Genomic DNA, 17,299 nt, shown 5'->3' with positions numbered 1-17,299 from the left:
AGAAAATCATAGAAATATAAGGATGAGTAGAATAAAGTCCATTAAATGTTACAAAGGGATAGCTGAGTGCATACAGAGGAAGATCTGGATTTGGGGGAATCTGGGAAAGCTTCTTGGAGGACTTACCTTTTCAGACATTTCTTTAAGGAAGGTATGATCTGGATGGGGGTGGGTGGGTGAGGGACTATTTCAAGTGGAAGACACGGTGAGAGTAAAAGTTCACAAATGGAAAAGTAAAGACTGTGAGTGGAGAATTACAATAGCTTCTTTGGTACCCATATATGGTTTATGAAGGAGATGCAAGGAGGAAAAATAGAAAGGTTAAGTGAAGGTCATATTGTGGAGAGTTTTAAATATGATAACAGGATGAATTTATTCTGTAGTCTTCAAGGAGTCATTGATCATCTCTGAGAGAATAATCAGTGTGATGTCTTCACTTTAGTGCAGTTCAAAGTACATTGGAGGGACGGTTGGAAAAGAAAGTTTCTGATTAGTTTCTCCTTCTGATTTTAAGCTTGTTGCCTTATGTATTGCATCCTCTTGTGGCCAAGGCGTGCATTGCAAGCAAGGTTAACATGATCACTGCAAGCTACATCACCCCAGTGCTAAAAGAATTAGAAAAGAGGTAAGTCTCAGTAGCTTTTCAACAAAGTAGCTCCATGGAATTGTTTTTATTTTCTATCCAAATTTTTCTTCCTGCTCTTTCCACCTCTTTCAGTGTGGAAGATGCTGGCATCACAATCATTGGCGAATTGGGATTGGACCCTGGTCTTGATCATATGTTGGCAATGGAAACGATAGATAAGGCCAAAGAAGTGGGAGCCACGGTGAGCCCAACTGACACCCAAAGGTCCATTTAGGAAAATATTAAGAGATCCAGATTATTGTGTACAGAAATACTCTTTCTATAATTCTGATTAAAGAAACTACTGTATTCTTTTTTTAAAGGTTATACTCCATTTATAATTATTTTAAAATGTTGGCTATATTCCCTGTGTTGGATATATTCCTTGTAGCTTATTTTATGCATAATAGTTTGTACCTCTTAGTCATCTACCCCTCCTCCCTTCCCTCTCCCTATTTGTAATCACCAGTTTGTTCTCTATATTTGTGAGTCTGCTTCTTTTTTATTGTATTTACTAGTTTGTTGTATTCTTTAGATTCCACATATAAGTGATATCATACAGTATGAAAGTATGAAAGGCAAATGCCTTTCTCTGTCTGCTTATTTCACTTAGCATAGTACCCTACAAGTCCATCCACGTTGTTGCAAACGGAAAAATTTCATTCTTTTTTATGGCTGAATAGTATTCCATTGTATATATGTACCACATCTTTTTTATCCATTCATCTGTTAATGGACACTTAGGTTGCTTCTATAACTTGGCAATTGTAAATAATGCTGCTATGAACATTGGGGCACATGTATCTTTTCGAATTAGGGTTTTTGTTTTTTTCAGATATATACCCAGGAGTGGGATTGCTGGGTCATGTGGTAGTTCTATTTTTAGTTTTTTTGAGAAAACTCCGTGCTGTTTTTCACAGTGGCTGCACCAATTTACATTCCCACCAATAGTGTATGAAGGTTCCCTTTTCTTCACATCCTCACCAACATGTTATTTGTGTTCTTATTGATGACAGCCACTCTGACATGTGTGAGGTGATATCTTACTGTGGTTTTGATTTGCATTTCCCTGATGATTAACAATGTTGAGCATCTTTTCATGTGCCTATTGGCCATCTGCATTTCTTCTTTGGAAAAATGTCTATTCAGGTCTTCTGCCCATTCTTTAATCAGGTTGTTTGTTTTTTTGATGTTAAGTTATATGAGCTATTTATATATATATATATATATAATTTTTTTTTTTTTTGTGGTACGCAGGCCTCTCACTGTTGTGGCCTCTCCCGTTGCGGAGCACAGGCTCCGGACGTGCAGGCTCAGCGACCATGGCTCACGGGCCTAGCCGCTCCGCGGCATGTGGGATCCTCCTGGACCGGGGCACGAACCCGTGTCCCCTGCATTAGCAGGCGGACTCTCAACCACTGCGCCACCAGGGAAGCCCTTATATTTTGAATATTAACCCCTTATCAGTCACATCATTTGCAAATATTTTCTCTCATTCAGTAGATTGTCTTTTTGCTTTGTGGATAGTTTCCTTTGCTGTGCAAAAGCTTTTAAGTTTAATTAGGTTCCATTTGTTTATTTTTGCTTTTATTTCCTTTGCTTTGGGAGACAGATCCAAAAAAACATTGCTGCAATTTGTGTCAAAGAGTGTTCTGCCTATGTTTTCCTTTAGGAGTTTCATGGTTTCTGGTGTTACATTTAGGGTCTTTATAGTCTATTTGGAGAATAAACTGCTATATTCTAACTCATACTTTGACTAGAAATTTCAAGTAAAATTTTGAAACTGCAGAAATATTTGTATGGTAAAAACAAAGTCCAAGCCTTAACAATAGATTTTTAGAGAAATAGATGCTACTATAATATATATTTTGGTTTGATAAAAGATTTTAGAATGCTTTGGAGATTCTATAATAAGATTTGACTTTTAAAAGTGGGAAAAATTCTTTGTAATATTATCAACCTGTTGGTATATAAAGTATCTTTTACACATAAGAAAGAACTATTGGACATGAAAATGTGATGACTCAGATTAAACCTAACCTAACATAATATATATATAACCTAAAACAGGTTATATATTTTATATATATATATATATATATACACACACATATGTAATATATAGAATCAAATATAGAGTCAAATTAATTAAATTATATACCATACCAATTAATATTTTATATTAATTACATATTAATTAATACTAATAATTATACATATATAATCAAATTATAATGAAGTATATAATTTGAATTAAAAGTCAGGAGGCACTGACCAAGCAGAATTGAACTAATAGTTGGATTTTTAATGGAGCAAAATGTTAGCCACAATCTCTAGATGATTAAAATATATATATACATATATAAACACACACACATATATATATATAAATATAACTGACTTAATCAAATGGTGTTTGGCTTTAAGGATGTATTTTTGAAAGCCTTTGTAACTTTAAGAAAGGAGAACCTGTAACAAGGTTACCTTATTTGTGTCATTGTACTCAATTAATTACTTGGATAGATTTGGATAGATTATTCTCTGTAACTAATTGTTAATTTCCCTAATTTATTGATTCTTTATTTTACAGATTGAATCTTATGTTTCCTACTGCGGTGGCCTTCCAGCCCCTGAACATTCAGACAATCCTTTGAGATACAAATTTAGCTGGAGTCCAGTGGGAGTTTTGATGAACATAATGCAGCCCGCCACCTACCTGCTCAATGGAAAGGTGAAGGATCATCATCAAAGCTTTAGAGATACAAACCTGCAATAACTGCCTAAGAAACACTTTCAAACACTTTCCAAACACTTTCTCCCCAATACCAACGCCCTTTAATGCTGGCTGTGCTGCTTGCCCTCCATTCTCTCCTCCTGCACTGGTTCCCAGTGTGTGTTTTCTGTTCCATTCCATGTGGTCTCCTCACGGTTCCCGGCAAAGCCCAGGCTCATTCTTTCCTCTTTGCCCTCTTGCAAGTTGTTTCTGCTGTTGAAATGCTCACTTCTTAACTTCTCTGCATGCATAACTACTGGTCATCTTGCAATTTATTTCAGCCTGACAAACATTTACTGAGTCCCTACTATGTGCTAGACTTGGACCAAGGTACTAAAGGTTGTCACGCTGAATGAAGTTCCTGATCTCAGAGAACTCACAACTAGAATGGGGGTAGCTCTCGGAATGGAGGGTGTGATGGGTCAAGGAAGGAAACTAAGATTTCTTCCCAGCTGCTGTGTGGCAGAACGTAAGAGCGCTCTGAGTTTAGTACTATTTTCATCATTTTACTCTAAGGAAACTGTGGCGCAAAGAGAATGTTCACAGTCATGCAGCTGGGATTCAAACCCAGATCTAACTAACTCTAAAGGCGTTTTTTCCCTCTTTTACCAGATCGCTTCATGGCAGGAAAGGCAGACAGTAGAATAAATAGGTATAATTCAATGAGAGAAGTTCCAAAGTATGCTAAAGTGCCACAACGATGCAGATGAGAGGCCAATTGACTTTTGACTTGACCTTGGTGAGGAGGTCAGGGAGAGGAGAATTAACAGGGAAGAGAAGATGTGCTCAGCCTTGAGGGATAAGAAGGTGCCAGCCTGGCAGAGACACTGCCACTCATGACTGCTGAGCAGTGTCCAAATCACATCTGTCTGCTTTCATAGTTTATGCTCTTGACTGTAAGGAAAGACTCACATTTAGGAAGAAACATAACTAGACCAAGGGTTCCTCTTTATATTTTGTGCCCTAAGCACCTCACTCACCTCACCATAGTCCCAGCTCTGCAGGGAGTGATGAATTACTTGATCAGATGTGGGTCTTAAAAAAGATTATTCTGGCAGCAGTATTATAAGTTCTCAGTGTATCTGTGATCTAAATGTATTTCGTGTAAAAACCGGAGTAACTTGAAAGAATTTCTTAAGGTGAATGTCATTGTCAGCCGTTGACTTCTGTACCAGTGAGCGCGGCTCACAGCCTTGGCTGAACACAGGAATCACCAAGGCACTTTAAAAACTCCTGATGTCTGGGCCTCATCCCCAGAGATTCTGATTTGCTTGGGCTTGGGGATCTTTAAAAGCTTCCCAAATGGTTCTAATGTGCAGCTGAATTTAAGATGGACTGACTTAGTGACCAGAGGACCACAGCTGCACTGAAAACACTTCTGGACAAGCAAGACACTTGACCTTGATTCTGGAAAGACACCTTCACATGTTGCAGGATATGAAACAGAACCCTTGAGTTCTGGTCCAAGTGCTGACATCCTTCGGTGTCACCAAAGGCCAGGCAATCTAGTTCTCCAATTCTAGGAATCATGAAGGTTTGGGTCTCAGTCTCAGGTTCTACCAGGCACACGTCCTTTTCTATGCCACTGCCGATCTCCTCTGCAACTGCCCCTTCTACCTTCTGCAGTCATGGAACAGAGACTGGCCTATGTTTCGTATAAACTCACATGTGAGGGCTTCCCTGGTGGCGCAGTGGTTGAGAGTCCGCCTGCCGATGCAGGGGACACGGGTTCGTGCCCCGGTCCGGGAGGATCCCACATGCCGCGGAGCGGCTGGGCCCGTGAGCCATGGCCACTGAGCCTGCGCGTCCGTAGCCTGTGCTCCACAACGGGAGAGGCCACAACAGTGAGAGGCCCGTGTACCGCAAAAAAAAAAAAAAAAAAAAAAAAAAACCTCACATGTGAATGCAGGAAGAATTCTTGCTTCAGCTGGGTAAAATGCTTATTCTCAGGAGGCCATATAAAAGATAAAGATGATAACAAGGAGAAGGTCAGTGGAATGCAATGTGTGCAACAGAAAGAGCATGGAACCTGATACTAGTGTGTCTGGCTTGGTCCTCTAGCTCTGCCATTGCTGGCTGGGTGGCACTAGAACAATCATTTCATCCCTCTGAGCTTTGGGCTCCTTGCCTGAAGATAAGCATAATCACACCAGCCTTGCAGAGTTTTTGCAGTAGGGCTCAGTGAGGTCATATAGATTACAATCTGCTAAACAACAGATCATCAGGCATGTCCTAAGTCCCTAGCAAATATCAGCTGCATACAGAAATTAATGGTGGTAGGAGCTCAGGAAAAACAAGAGGTTATTTTCAGGCAGCAAAAGTTGTATTTGTTGAATTTGAAGTTTTTCCCTTTTATCCTGAACTCCTTTTGTAAAAGAGGAGTGCTTTTTGCATCTCCCTGACACTGTGGAGGACACCAAGAGAAAACACGATGCTTTTCTTCTCTTTGCTAAAATCATACTTTTTTCAAGGTCTCCTTTTGTGGATGCAGCTCTTCCTGACCACTCCAGCCCCTGTTCACTATTCTTTTGTTTGAACTCCCACACTTTGGTTGTCTGTGTCTAACACTTTTTCCGGATGCTGTATTATTCACTCAGTAATTCAAGTGTGTTAGTCTGTCTCCTAACCCACACTGTTAAACATCTCAAAACCTCTTGTCCCTCCATCGCCTCTGTCACCATCACCCTCCACCATGGAGCAGGCCTTATGTAATACACAGAATCATCACGGGGGAGCCAGGTGACTTCTCTGGCTTCTGCTTTTTTTTTTTTTTTGCGGTACGTGGGCCTCTCACTGTTGTGGCCTCTCCCGTTGCGGAGCACAGGCTCCGGACGCGCAGGCTCAGCAGCCATGGCTCATGGGCCCAGCCGCTCCACGGCATGTGGGATCTTCCCGGACCAGGGCACGAACCCATGTCCCCTACATCGGCAGGCGGACTCTCAACCACTGCACCACCAGGGAAGCCCCTGGCTTTTGCTTTTAAGTTGAAACCTTAAACTTTTCCGGCAACTCAGGCAGTGGCCTAGGAATTAGGATGTATCTCATTGGAAATAACTGCAAGGATGTAGGACAATGAGATCTACCTCTGGTACTACTGCTAACTTCTAACTTCTAATCCTGTTTCTAATGCATCTGATTTCCTTCCACATGTTTGGAGACAGTGACTGTGTCTTCTCTGAGTTCTGTTCCCTCCATGGGTGGTGGGACATTGGTGCACCTGGGGGTAACATGGCAGACCTTCGCCATCACCTCCTTCAGCCTCCTATCCCAAGCCACTCCCAAGCTAAACAAATACACTAAGTAAGGATCGTGCTCGCTCTGCAAACACAGATTTGGGATAGGTTTTATGGCTCTCTTCCTATTGCCTGCCCCTCCCTTGACTGCAGCACCCAGCCTTCCCTTTGTAGCTGCTACTCTCTATTGCCTGCAGCCATTCTTTTTTTTTTTTAATTTATTTATTTTATTTATTATTTTTGGCTATGCTGGGTCTTTGTTGCTGCATGCAGTCTTTCTCTAGTTACAGCAAGCAGGGGCTACTCTTCGTTGCAGTGCACGGGCTTCTCATTGCAGCGGCTTCTCTTGTTGAGGAACATGGGCTCTAGGTGCGCGGGCTTCAGTAGTTGTGGCTCATGGGCTCAGTAGTTGTGGCTCACGGGCTTCAGTAGTTGTGGCACACGGCCTTAGTTGCTCCACAGTATGTGGGATCTTCCCGGACCAGGGCTCGAACCAGTGTCCCCTGCATTGGCAGACGGATTCTTAACCACTGCGCCACCAGGGAAGCCCACCTGCAACCATTCTTAACTCAATTTTCAGGTGCATCACTGGTGGCATGATCAGGAATGCTGTACCTAGTCAATTAATATCCTTTTCAAACTACTGATCCACAGATGAGCACAATTAAGGGGACAGTATGGTATAGTAGAAAGAACATGGACATTGGAGTCAAATAGACCTGGGTTTAAATCTGCCCCTGGCAGATTTAAATTAGCCTCAGTTTTCACCTCTGAAAAGTGGGTTATTGCGTGGATTAAAGGTAATGTATATAAGGCACCTGGCACACACTGGGCCCGCATAAATGCTTGTCTGTATATTGCCTGTGTTAAGTGTCTTGTTGGTTTAGTAATCCAGCTTATTGTCAGTGGTTCTCAGTGGTTGGGGGACGTGTGGGTGTGGGTGCACGTGTGGGGAAGTATCACACTTAGAGCACCAGCAGCGAGTAATGAGCCAGTGTTTCTGCTGGGAGTGGGTCTTGGATATAATCATTGTTGAATCAGAAAAAAAATGCATATTCTCTGCCAAATGGATAAATATGTCTCTCTTTCTTATCTAAGTCATATAGGGTGGGGCTTATTAATAAATCCCATGATAGGACACTAGAAATACAACTCTGAATTGATATCAAATGACCCAGTAATTTGGGGGTCAAGTTGCTTCAGCGGCCGTCAGTCTCTAAATGGATCATTACCATTCAGCTTATATTTCCCTGTTTTCTTTACAAGGATCTCATGGTAGACTTAGGAACCAGCTGATTTATTTCTGATTAGTACAGTGCTGGAATATAGTGGTCTTTATTGAATTTTTCTTTAAAAATCCCTAACCTGCAAACAAGTAAACCAAACTTTAGAATTGCCATAGGTTGTAGAAGAGAGGTAGGTGGGAAGACCCTAAAAGTAAACATTTGCCTTTTTTTTTTTTTTTTTTTTTTTTGCGGTATGCGGGCCTCTCACTGTTGTGGCCTCCCCCGTTGCGGAGCACAGGCTCCGGACGCGCAGGCTCCGGACGCGCAGGCTCAGCGGCCATGGCTCACGGGCCCAGCCGCTCCGCGGCATATGGGATCCTCCCAGACCGGGGCACGAACCCGTATCCCCTGCATCGGCAGGCGGACTCTCAACCACTTGCGCCACCAGGGAGGCCCCAAACATTTGCCTTTTTATTAGACTTTTTAAAAAAATTTAGAATCCTGATGGAAGAAATTTGTTTTAAAGAAAAAGTACAGAAATGGCTCTTCAGGAAATGTTTACTGTGAAGTTCAGAAGAGTTTGACAAGAAACTTAAATGAAAAGCATTCCTCACTTCCTTCTGATTCTCACTCCTGGGATTTTTGATGGTCCTTGGTGCTCTTCAAAGTGAGCCTTTGACTGCGGAGGCCCCTCCAGGCATGACTCTGTGGTCAGCGCTGCCTGTTCCCTTCTGGGGCTTCAGCTATACATATACATACCTTTCCATTTTCCCTTTCATACCAAGACATACGCAGAACCTCCCTACAAATAAACCCTGTGAATCATTAAGTTTAGCCGAAGACTCCTTTGAGCAAATCACTCAGACTCCACCAGAAGGTACATCGCCAGCTCCCTTGTGCAGCGTTGTTTCGTGCAGCTTTTAGATGTGGTCAGAGATTGTTTCCAGTGGTGCAAGCAGGACAAAAAGTCTAGTTCCACCAGGATTCTCAGCCCTGATTTTATTACTCCAGAATGTTTTCCATGATCTCAAGGATGGTCATCAACCTCACAAATCGAAAGAAAAATTTAGCCCTTTAATCAAAATTAACAGAAAAAAATGCTTCACTGCATTTTGATTGTGTATGATGGGGGGAGAGATGTAGGAACGAGGATTACTGAGAAATCAGAAGAGCTTGGGAATCGGTGACATAACTTCTCAGAGGCAGTAAGATCAGGAGGTAGTATTTTCTTTTGAGTTTCACTGTATGTTCATTGCATTGTCCTTCTTGTGAGAGGGCATCTCCCCCACTCCATTTCCCAACATACACATGTTGGTTGACTAGTCCAGGCTGTGAGCACTTTATTGTTGCTCTAGTGCAGCTACTGGGTCTTGGTAGACATTAAGTAAAGGTTTGTTCAATGAACAAAGGATGGCACGGAGGCAGGAGTTGAATCTTATTCATCACTGTCCTTATTCCCAGGTGTGATCCTGGCACACACATAGCAGGTGGTCCGTAAATGCTAGCTGTGTGAATGGATGTGCAAGACTGGTGCCTGATGTAGCTAGCATTCAAGAAGGGGGAAGGGAGTGAAGAGAAAGAACAGTGAGAATATGGCCATTGCTGTTTGAGCACAGAAGCCACTTTGAGTATCTGTTGCTTATAGCATATTGTTTATTTAAAAACAAAACAAAACTCTCCTGAGACATAATCCAGTGCCATCTCATCCAGGGGCAAGGAAAAATCAGAAACAAGATCTGAATAAAAACCGAAATGCTTTAAATCAGATTTTAAAACTTGGGAGAACAATGGCCTTGTGAATTATGATATTAGTAAAACAGCTTGAAGAATATGGGATGTTGATTAGCGTAGTTTCATTAAAATTTTTTTTTCAAATCCCCTATTGCTTTCTTGTAAAATCTGGATTTCTTTCTTATGAAAATAATGCAGGTAAATCCAAAGAGGAATACACTGTCTTAACCCCATGTGTGCCTTTTCAATATTCCTCAGGTTGTGAATGTGGTAGGGGGTGTCTCCTTTCTGGATTCGGTTACTCCTATGGATTATTTCCCCGGATTAAATTTGGAAAGTTATCCTAACAGAGACAGTACCAAATATGCTGAGATTTATGGCATTCCATATGCTCACACTTTATTACGGGGGACGCTGAGGTACAAGGTAAGTGGCTCTATTTGAGATGATCATGTTGCCTGTTTTGATATGTGATGTGAACACTTAATTTTTCTTCATAATTGAAATAATTAAGATGATAAACCATACTGGCACCCCTATGCTTACTATTTACAATAACCAAGATAAGGAAGCAAGCTAAGTGCCCATCAATAGACGAATGGATAAAGAAGATGTGGTGTATACATACACACACACACAGGCAGTGGAATATCACTCAGTTGTAAAAAAGAATGAATTCTTGTCATTTGCAACAACATGGATGGAACTGGAGGGTGTTATGCTAAATGAAGTAAGTCAGAGAAAGACAAATACCATATGATTTCACTTATATGTGGAATTTAAAAACAATAAATGAACAAATGTTAAAAAAAAAAAAACCAAAGTCATAGATACACAGAATAAACAGGTAGCTTCCAGAGGGAAGGGGAAATAGGTGAGGGCTATTAAGAGGTACAAATTTCCAGTTACAAAATGAATGAGTCAGGTATGAAATGTACATGTCACAGGTATGAAATGTAGTCAATAATAATGTATCATTGTATGGTGACAGATGGTAATTGATTTATCATGGTGATCATTTTGTAATGTATAAAAAACAAAAGAAATAAACCAGATTGGCATCTGTTTTCTCAGGGCTCTTTTCTTTCTTTCTTTTTTTTATTCTATATGTAAATATTTTACTTAAAAATTGTTTTTTTTTAACATCTTTATTGGAGTATAATTACTTTACAATGGCGTGTTAGTTTCTGCTTTATAACAAAGTGAATCAGCTCTACATATACATACATCCCCATATCCCCTCCCTCTTGCGTCTCCCTCCCACCCGCGCTATCCCACTGCTCTAGGTGGTCACAGAGCCCTGAGCTGCTCTCCGCTCAGGGCTCTTTTGATTGACTGTTTCAGGAGACAACTCAAAGTGGCTGGGGCAAAAAGGGAATTTTTGACTCATGAGAAGGGGGGGCAGGTGAAGGGTCAGCTTCAGGTGTACTGAGGTTTGAGGGTTGTGACCTCACTGGCACGTAGTAGTTTCTCTTCACCTCTCAGCTCTTCCTTCAAGCACTGGCTGCGTCCCCTGTTTCACAGGGATGGCAAGATGGTGGCAGCCTCTTAGGTTCAAATCCAGTGAGAAAGAAAAAGTACTTCTTCACAGCCAGAAGTAGAGTTTTTGTCTCATTAGCCCCTGAGGTCAGTGCAATAAAAGGTGCCAATCAGCTTTGGCCCCTGTTTCATGTCCCCAGTGCTGACGATGTAGTCAGCGTCATTTTCCCCAAAGTGAATCTGAAATGTTTTTACCCCAAAATGGGGTGTAGCTACTAGGGCCATAAATACGAATGTCCAGTACACATGTTTAAAAATTGTTTTATTTTTTAACGTGAGAAAGCTTCTTGAATCACAAACCAGGTCATGTTTTGTAAAACAATGTCAGTCCCCATACATAATATTTGCTGGTGCCTTCAAATTTGGCATTAGAGAAATGAAGGCCTCCTAAGCCACATGTAAAGAAAACATTGGTATATTTTTTAAAGGCTATTTTTGAACAATATTACTTGTGTAAATGAAAACCTTTCATACTAGTTGATCTCGGTTCTAAATAAAATAAGTCCTTTATACTCCTGGACACCAGGGAACAGCAGTGAACATAATGTAAGATTTGCAGGGAGTGAATCTGAATAGTTCATAGGATAAATGAGTAGTATAATGGGGAATCTCCTTATATTCTCTTCTCCTCAAAAACTCATAGAAGTGCAGTTCTTTGTTCTTGTCGCCAAGGAAAAGCATGAAAATTCTCTCCCCCGCCAACTCTTTTTGGTGCAAGAAGCACCAGAGAAGCAGGGCATGGATTTCTGCCGTGGGGTCTGGGGAGGAGGTATGCTTTTAACCACAAGAGGGGGATAGGTAGTAGGGGGATAAAAAAGACCCCCTAAAATAAGGCTCCTGCTACTGTGGGAGCTCCATCATTCCAAGTGCAAAGTCCTTACATGGGTCAACGAGAGGCTTGTGGAGAGAATTTCAAATCTGGAATGAAACTTCAGAGGTCCTCTGGTACAGTGATATCATTCTGCAGAAGAGGAAACTAGGGCTTAAGTGAAGTGACCTACATCAATTATTACTAAAGCAAATTGTCTTTAAGTTTCTCTTGTTGGTACCTTTTTTGTTTGAACGACAAAGTTTTTGGTGTTCAATTTTGTCATTTGGAGCATTTCTGCACTTTGGAAAATGTCATAGCTGTTCTTGAAGCCTGAGGGTTCAAAAAATGCAACGCAACATTTCCAAGCCAAATACCATCACATGCTAACAATGAGCACTGTGAACATGGCAACTCATCTCCCTGTTCCGGGCCTTTTCCAACCATCATTCAGGATTAAAGAACTAGGAAGGATAACTTACCACATAACCATAATCTATAAAAATACTGGCCTAGAGCACACTAAAAAACTCTGAATAAACAAATATTGAGCAGTTGCTTATGAAAGTCAGTAAAGATGTACTCTTTTTTTTTATACAGCAGGTTCCTATTAGTTATCTATTTTATACATATTTGTATATATATGTCAATCTCAATCTCCCAGTTCATACCCCCTAACCCCCCGCTTTCCCCCCTTGGTGTCCATACGTTTGTTCTCTACATCTGTGTCTCTATTTCTGCCCTGCAAACCAGTTTATCTGTACCATTTTTCTAGATTCCACATATATGCATTAATACACGATATTTGTTTTTCTCTTTCTGACTTACTTCACTCTGTATGACAGTCTCTAGGTCCATCCACATCTATACAAATGACCCAATTTTGTTCCTTTTTATGGCTGAGTTATATTCCATTGTATATACGTACCACATCTTCTTTATCCATTCATCTGTCAATGGGCATTTAGGTTGCTTCCATGACCTGGCTATTGTAAATAGTGCTGCAATGAACATTGGGGTGCATATGTCTTTTCTCTGGGTATATGCCCAGGAGTGGGATTGCTGGGTCATATGGTAATTCTATTTTTAGTTTTAGTAAAGATGTACTCTTCAGAAATCATGTCCATACTTGCAAGGCTGCTTTTTACAAACCACACAGAGCCCAACAGATGACAAAGGTTCAGGTTAGGATACAATTTGATAGAAAAATGACTCTTAACGTGACATTTCTACAAAGGAATACAACTAATGTTGAGTTGCTCATGTCTCAGTTTCAAAGGCAATACTTAAAGAGATCCAAAATGTTTTTAGCCATGGCAGCATCATTGAAATGAGTGTTCAGGTCCTAAGGTAACCCCTCTTGAAAGGGACAACATGCATTAGGGTGTATTAGTTCTGGAATTTTTCCCTCGTAAACCAACTGCACTGCTTTGTAGTCAGGCCTCAGAGGCATCTGTACATGGCACTTCTTGAGGAGTGAAGCTATCCCTGCGACCAATTCTGTTCCTCTTCCATATCTGGTGATTCAGGAAGTTCAGGGGCCCGATATCTGATACAGAGGGTACTTGGGATTTCAGTCTGGCCACACACTTTCCTCAGAACACAGGTTTGTTCTCAGGATGACTTCTAGCAAGCGATTCTGGTTTCCGGTCTGGCTGAAAAAAGTGAAAATTGAATGTCTGTGCCCACTTCTTTTTTTTATTTTTCGCGGTACATGGGCCTCTCACTGTTGTGGCCTCTCCCATTGCGGAGCACAGGCTCCGGACGCACAGGTTCAGCGGCCATGGCTCACAGGCCCAGCCTCTCCGCGGCATGTGGGATCTTCCCGGACTGGGGCACGAACCCGTGTCCCCTGCATCGGCAGGCGGACTCTCAACCACTGCGTCACCAGGGAAGCCCCCCATTGGGAGATATTCTTACAAGCTCCTTCCATTATAAGAGAGAGGACAACTATTCTATTAAATACAATTCTGCTGACCTGAGCATGTAACACAAGATGAAATTTTCCCTTACGCTGTCAGAAAACACCACTCGCGTGTTACCCAGAAACAAAAGTAAAGACCCAAGTTTTGCAAGGGCTCTTGTGTAAACCAGTGGAATTGTTGTGACACTACTGATGTTGGTTTGAACCCGAGGGTGGCTGCATCAATACTAGCGATACAAATGGCTATTTTTAGCCTGTTTTCTAAATGAATTACAAAAAGAGATCCTTATTTTCAAAAAATTAAAAAAATTTTTTTCTTTGAAGACAAACATTTATATATGGCTTAATAACTCTTGTTCCAGGGATATGCCAAAGCCCTGAATGGATTTGTAAAACTGGGTCTTATAAACAGAGATGCATTTCCCGCCCTTCGACCTGAGGCCAATCCGCTCACCTGGGTGAGTGACTCCGGAATTATACATTGTCTGCTGCTCTTCATAAATGCCTTCTGAAATGGTCAGGTTTGAACGTGGGTTTGGACCAGCAAAGAACCCATTCTGTGGTTTATGTGCAGGAAGTTAAGTCCTAGCCCCAAAGCCCCCCCTTTCCAAACTTCATTTTTTGGGGAGGATGGAGAGGACATGGAGGCTGACTCTCGGGGCCTGTTTCCTGCAGCAGCTTCTGCCACGTGATTGCTCCCTCAGCCCTGAGCAGAGATGGGCTTGCTCTCTGCATTGTGCTCTGGGCTCTGCCGCTTGTCTAAGTGGTGGCCCCATGACAGGAGTTAAGCTTGGGCCTCCTGAAACTGAGAAAGCAGGAGAGCTCCTGGTGGTATCGCAGAACTAGATTCCCAACGCCCGAATTCCATTCGTTCTTTTATTTGACCATGTGTAACCATGCATAATCTGAGTTTCTAATTACTGAGCTTATGCCCATATCTGTGTTGTATTAAAATCTAGAGCTTCCACTAACTGCCAGGAATTAACTTGTTACCAGCTGGTCATTCAACTTAAATTAATGTGCCCATAGTCCAATAGAAATGCTAGAAATTTATCACAAAGAGAAAAGAATCAATACTGCTAATCCCATTAACTGTCCCAAAGAAACTTGGATCTTGGGTATTCTGGTTAGCCAGTTGCTTTTTTTTTTTTTTTAATTTATTTATTATTTTTGGCTGTGTTGGGTCTTCATTTCTGTGCGAGGGCTTTCTCCAGTTGTGGCGAGCGGGGGGGCCACTCTTCATTGCGGTGCGCGGGCCTCTCACTGTCGAGGCCTCTCTTTTTGGGGAGCACAGGCTCCAGACGCGCAGGCTCAGTAGTTGTGGCTCACGGGCCTAGTTGCTCCGTGGCATGTGGGATCTTCCCAGACCAGGGCTCAAACCCGTGTCCCCTGCATTGACAGGCAGATTTTCAACCACTGAGCCACCAGGGAAGCCTGCCAGTTGCTTTTAAATTCAGTTCTTTTGTGTATCTGAGAGTCTTTTCAATCTAAGTTTCAGATTTCATAAATTTACTTGTTGGACAGGAGTGAATAAATATCCATGGTGAATCTGATATTGAGGCATTCTTGGGGCTGGTCCCCTTGTCTTGGTAGCTACAGTCTAGAATAGGGGCTGGCAAACTTTTTTGGGGGTAAAAGGCCAGATTGTAAATTTTTTAGGCTTTTATGGGTCATGTGGTCTCTGTCAGGCTACTCAGTTCAGACTGCTCATAAACAAATGAACATGGCTGTGTTCCAATAAAACTTTTTATTTACAAAACCAGGTGGTGAGCTCAATCTGGCCTGTGAACTAGTTTGTTGATCCTTAATCTAGAGCATAACAATTTCCTTGGGAGCCTGGAAAAAGTCTTGTTTAGAAATTAGAAAAAGCTATGACCACTGTTTAAGTGCTCTTCCTTTGAGATTTTATTATCTGCACAATCTTCCTCATTTCTTGAACCTACCAAAGAACTCTAGTTGCTACTAGCAACCACAGCAATAAACCCCTTTCACTCTATCCTGGCCACAATTGACTTCTGGACGATGAGGGATAATGAGGGATAAGGTGATGGAGAGGACCTGCAAAGGTAGTCAATGTAATGGTAAATATGGTATCACCTTTTTGGTATTGATTTGGTGTCATGACTCTTTTATTGCTGAAATATCATTCTGAAATACCCATTTATTGATGTGTGGGTGTGCAGATGTGTGTATGCACATGTGTGTGCCACAATTTACTATTTCTAATTATTTCTAATTCAAAATTTGAGGTTCTTTTGAGGTCCAATGTCTTAATAGGATAATTTCTCAACTCATTTTTTATTTTATTTGGAACTTAGAATTTGTATCTTTGTCTTTCTAACCAGAAAGAACTCCTCTGTGATCTAGTGGGAATTTCACCCTCCTCCAAGTGTGATGTGCTTAAGGAAGCTGTCTTTAAGAAACTAGAAGGAGACAATACCCAGCTGGAGGCTGTTGAATGGTAGGTACCCACCAGTCAACCTAGAGCAAAATGCTGGCTCAATGATTACTTAGTGCTTTCTAGTCAAAGAAAAGTCAAGATAGAAGCAAACATTTTACATTGTCTTTGATTAATTTGCTGCTCTAATGTTGGCCTGTTGTAGAGAGATTACCGCGTACCATGTTCATGTGGAGATAAAAAGTAGGTAAAGCGAGAAATTCAATGGCAATTATAACTTGGGAAATACTTATTTTTGAGCAGCTTCACTACTCAGTCCCTGAGAAAGGTGGGATATTTTTTCTCTCCTGTAGGACATTCTCCCAGTCTTCCTTTAACTACTTTAAAGCACTTATTCATGTGGCTGTGGCCCATGCTGCTGGTATCCTTCATGTGGGAGAACTAACCTGTAAATTAATCTCATGAAAAGCTTTGCAACAGTGTGTACTTACAATGCATCAGGTGTAGCTCCAGGCAACACTCCTGGGAGAGTCTGGGGATGATTCTAAAGGTTAAAACATTACTCTCATTGTTATTATTTTACAATAACTCGAGAGTCCTATAACTTGAACTGTCATCTTGTGATTCTGCCCTTTCAAGATAAAATCCAGTGAGCGTTCCCTTCTGCTTCCCAACTGAGCATAGGTATAGGACTTGAACTAATGCAGCCGTCTCTCGTGCTTCTCAGGTTGGGCTTACTTGGGGATGAACAAGTCCCTCGGGCAGAGTCTCTCGTGGATGCACTTTCCAAGCATTTGGCCATGAAGCTTTCCTATGGTAGGCCGTGGGCTATTGGCTAAACATCCCAGCAGAGGAATCATAAGAACCAGTGAATTAGACTGAAGGGTGGGAGCCACGCAGTGGGAATGGGGAAAGAACACTTGGACTATTTTTCCAGAGGGGAGAATAAGAGAACTATTCAGTAAGAGTGAACTTGGGTAATATGGCAAAGGAAAAAATCATTAGTTTTACTTTTAATTTTTGACACATTAAGGAAATGCTG

General features: G+C 41.5%; 1 protein-coding gene across 1 annotated transcript in view; it reads left to right on the top strand.

Moving 5' to 3' along the window:
• Positions 1-17,299, top strand: part of AASS (aminoadipate-semialdehyde synthase) — a 57,639-nt gene that overhangs the window by 35,887 nt on the left and 4,453 nt on the right. Inside the window, exons 16-22 of the mRNA XM_060108488.1 lie at positions 515-625; positions 719-827; positions 3,216-3,356; positions 9,847-10,014; positions 14,222-14,317; positions 16,205-16,320; positions 16,985-17,073. Of these exons, the coding sequence (XP_059964471.1) occupies positions 515-625; positions 719-827; positions 3,216-3,356; positions 9,847-10,014; positions 14,222-14,317; positions 16,205-16,320; positions 16,985-17,073 (830 nt within the window). The remainder of the gene's footprint in view (positions 1-514; positions 626-718; positions 828-3,215; positions 3,357-9,846; positions 10,015-14,221; positions 14,318-16,204; positions 16,321-16,984; positions 17,074-17,299) is intronic.

Source organism: Mesoplodon densirostris, chromosome 9 (genome assembly GCF_025265405.1).
Source record: "Mesoplodon densirostris isolate mMesDen1 chromosome 9, mMesDen1 primary haplotype, whole genome shotgun sequence".
Taxonomy (NCBI): domain Eukaryota; kingdom Metazoa; phylum Chordata; class Mammalia; order Artiodactyla; family Ziphiidae; genus Mesoplodon; species Mesoplodon densirostris.
This window is presented reverse-complemented; position numbering and strand designations above follow the sequence as displayed.